The sequence below is a fragment of the Magnolia sinica genome, chromosome 1 (genome assembly GCF_029962835.1).
Source record: "Magnolia sinica isolate HGM2019 chromosome 1, MsV1, whole genome shotgun sequence".
NCBI classification, from domain to species: Eukaryota; Viridiplantae; Streptophyta; class Magnoliopsida; order Magnoliales; family Magnoliaceae; genus Magnolia; species Magnolia sinica.
Genome location: NC_080573.1, coordinates 136,750,930 through 136,754,265, shown reverse-complemented (window position 1 = coordinate 136,754,265; position 3,336 = coordinate 136,750,930). Strand labels below are relative to the sequence as shown.

General features: G+C 41.8%; 1 protein-coding gene across 1 annotated transcript; it reads left to right on the top strand.

The window, feature by feature from the left end:
* Positions 1 to 2,022: 2,022 nt before the first annotated feature.
* Positions 2,023 to 2,912, top strand: LOC131220967 (uncharacterized). Its single transcript, XM_058216040.1, has one exon. The coding sequence runs from the start codon at positions 2,093 to 2,095 to the stop codon at positions 2,603 to 2,605; it is 513 nt and encodes a 170-aa protein (XP_058072023.1). The 5' UTR covers positions 2,023 to 2,092; the 3' UTR covers positions 2,606 to 2,912.
* The last annotated feature ends 424 nt before the right edge of the window (positions 2,913 to 3,336 follow it).

Genomic DNA, 3,336 nt, shown 5'->3' with positions numbered 1-3,336 from the left:
TGAGCCCCACAGTGATGTATTTATTATATCTACACCGTTCATATATTTTTAGAGATCATTATAAACACCATCAATATATATATATATATATTCAAAGATCATTTGGACCATACCACAAATATCAGCAGCGAATGATTTTCACCGTTAAACAATTCATGTGGTCCACTTGATAGTTAGATTTGTCTTATTTTTCGTCCCAAGCCTTAAGACGAGCTCGCCAAATGAATGGACGGTTTGGATATAACACATACCCCATGATCAGACCCACAGAACTCGCTGACGTCGATACAAATGTCATGTTGTGCAAGCTGTGGTTGCGTAAGGAGCAAGTCATTGCCATTTCGTGCAGTGCACGTCAACGGCTCGGTAAAAATATGGTTACGGTAGATGGAATGTTATTTTAGAGTCATGTGGGGCCCACCTTGATGTATATGTTTTATCTAAGCCATTTATCAATTTTGAAATATCATTGTAGGCCTTGAACAAAAAAATAAGGTATATTAAAGGTTGAAGTGGACCACACCACATGAATCAATTGGATTAAATCATACAATCCAATTCGTACCCAACCCAATCCGACTTGATTTTCCTGACCGAGTCAGACTCAATTTAGGTCAGGCCAACCATGCGTCGGATCGGCCCAAGTCATGTGACCCAGAACCGGTCATGAATCGGATCGAATTCGGTTCAAGGCATTGAGATTAAGGATCGAATCGAGTTGGCCACAATCTGATCCGATCCGGACTGATGCCAACCTCTAGCAATATCCAGAGAATGAGTTAAATCCAAAGCTCCAGTGGACCCGAAAATAGTGGGGACAGTGACACCTACCGTTAAAAACATCTAAAGGCTACAAAAGTTTTAGATCATCAATTTGATGTTTGTGTTTTCTCTTCTTCCATGTCTTTTTAAACTTTTAAACAGGTTGGATTTCAAATAAACATTATGGTGAGCCTTAGGATAGTTTCAACGGTGGGGATCACTCTCCCCACTGTTTTCTGTGGTGGGTCCACTACAGATTTTTATATACCTCATTTTTTGGCTCATGCCCTAAAATGATATCTCAAAATGGATGGACGGTGTGGATACAACACATACATCATAGTGGGACCCACATAACTTGGTGACGTCACTTCAATAGTGGACTGGCTACTCAACCTGTCAGTATCTAATCCGCGTCCCACCTATTGGCGCATGCTAATCACCAAAAATCAGCCTCAACTCAAACAGGCCGAGCCGAATGAAATTAGTGGTTTCCCATGGTTTGGCCCACCTAGTTTTGATTGAGATTATTGTTTTTATGTGCGGTGAACACGAGGGTGCCCACCTGATGAACGGACTGGATATCTGCGGGCAATAATCGTGGTTGAGTATTCCGGTCCGTCTAAAGTATGTCATTGAAACTTTACGTGATGTTTAGATAGACCCCTTCCGTACGATTTTGTTATAAGGAGCATACAGGAAGTGGTCCACAGATTGAACGGTCCAGATCGACACAACTGGGGCCTCTCTCTCTCTCTCTCTCTCTCTCTCTCTAGATGGTGACAAATACAGACGTCAGTCCATCAATCAAAAGATACATGCTATTCCACGAGCATTTCTTAAGTTGTGGCGTCTAATCAACCCTACATTTGGCATGTCTGCAAGTCAATCAAACCGTCAATATCCCAAGGCCATCGTGGATGAAGCATAGTCCGAAAATCACGCGGACAGAAGACTGCTAAGAATCCAATTCTTGGCTATCAAATAGACGGTTAAAAAAGAAAATGTTCAGTGGTCCAAATTCAACGACTTAAGATAGCTCAATTCAAACTATGTTCGATCTGATATTGGCCCATCACAATCTGGACGGTTTGGATAGAAGTACATGCATGGAACGCATGCGACCATAACTTAAAACGGTGGTGGTGAACTAACACCCAACTCCTTCGGCCACCATAGTCGATGGCACTTTCGTTATTTAGATAAACCCAATGTCTATTCTGAATCTGGCCCACTTATAAATGCATGAGAAGGAATCATTTGAGCACCCAGCTCTAGGTTCCCAAAAACAAGATTTGGAAAATCGCCCAAGCATCTGCATGAAATTACAATGAAGATACCATGCCCTAGCCCAAACTCCATGAAGATCAAAACCCTAATCCAATCTCACATCTTCCCACCCTTCTACCACGTAGTAAGAGCAATCACCAAAGCAAAGTCCATGGTTGTACATCTAGTCAACAAGACCAAGAACAGTTACAGCAAAAAGGAGAGAAGGAAGAAGAAAAACAGCCTCTACAGCTCCTTCAGATTGCATTACAACTGGTCTTCCTCTCACGTGATACCAATGCCAGAGCCCACGGCATACTACGACTCCACGTGGGATTCTTCGGTCTTCATGGCCGAAGAGGCCGGCGATAATGATGAGGGGATCGAGCCACCGCTGTCGAGGTACCTGCACTGGCTCGAAGAGAAGCTTCCGGAGGATTCAGAGGCCGACATGGCAGTCGAGGAGATCGACCGGCTCGCAGATATGTTCATTGCAAGTTGTCATGAGAAGTTCAGGTTGGAGAAGCAAGAGTCTTACAGGAGGTACCAGGAGATGCTAGCAAGAAGCACGTGAGAAGTGCAACAGTTCACATTGTTGGATTTTTAGCTCTTTATTTTCTTTTCTTTCTTTCTTTTTTTGTAATTTTGGAGTGAAGAAAGATTAGTTGTATCAGGGTTGAACTCTCTCTCTCTCTCTCTCTCTCTCTGGTTTGGTGGGGTCGGAGAACTGTATAAGTGTCATGAAATGATGCCAAAATGAAGGTTACAAGTGGGTTTGTTTGAGGTTCTAAAGCCCTTGCATTTAAATTTTTTAGAACTTTCATCTTCTTGTTGTTGTCGCTTCTTTTGTTTGTTTTCATAGTGGGGTATGAAGAAGTGCAGATTCCCTCAAAAGGGCACCATTTTGGATATTAATGGTTTGTTTTTTTATGCCTAATACTTATTAAGAGAAAATATCTTGATATCATTTTGCTTATTTATCATCTTATGTCTGTCCTTTCTTTCTTTCTTTCTTTCTTAAAAAAAATAAAATAAATAAAATAAAAACTATGGATTGGTGCTCTCTCTCTCTCTCTCTCTCTCTCTCTCTCTCTCTCTCTCTACACACGACTGAGTAAGATGGTCTCAGTTTGCTGCACCGTACGGTACCATTACCAACACATCCAATTCTGTAAGGAGCCCAACTCAATAATCCCAATGACAAGTGATAAAAGGTCCTTAACCATCCGATCATACTGATGAATTTGAACCATTGCAACATATCTTGAACCATCATTTTGGATGGCTACCAACTGAAAGGTGAAG

What these genes read in the sequence shown, in the direction of transcription:
- LOC131220967 (XM_058216040.1), top strand. Translation starts at nt 2,093, where the DNA reads ATGAAGATACCATGCCCTAGCCCAAACTCCATGAAGATCAAAACCCTA.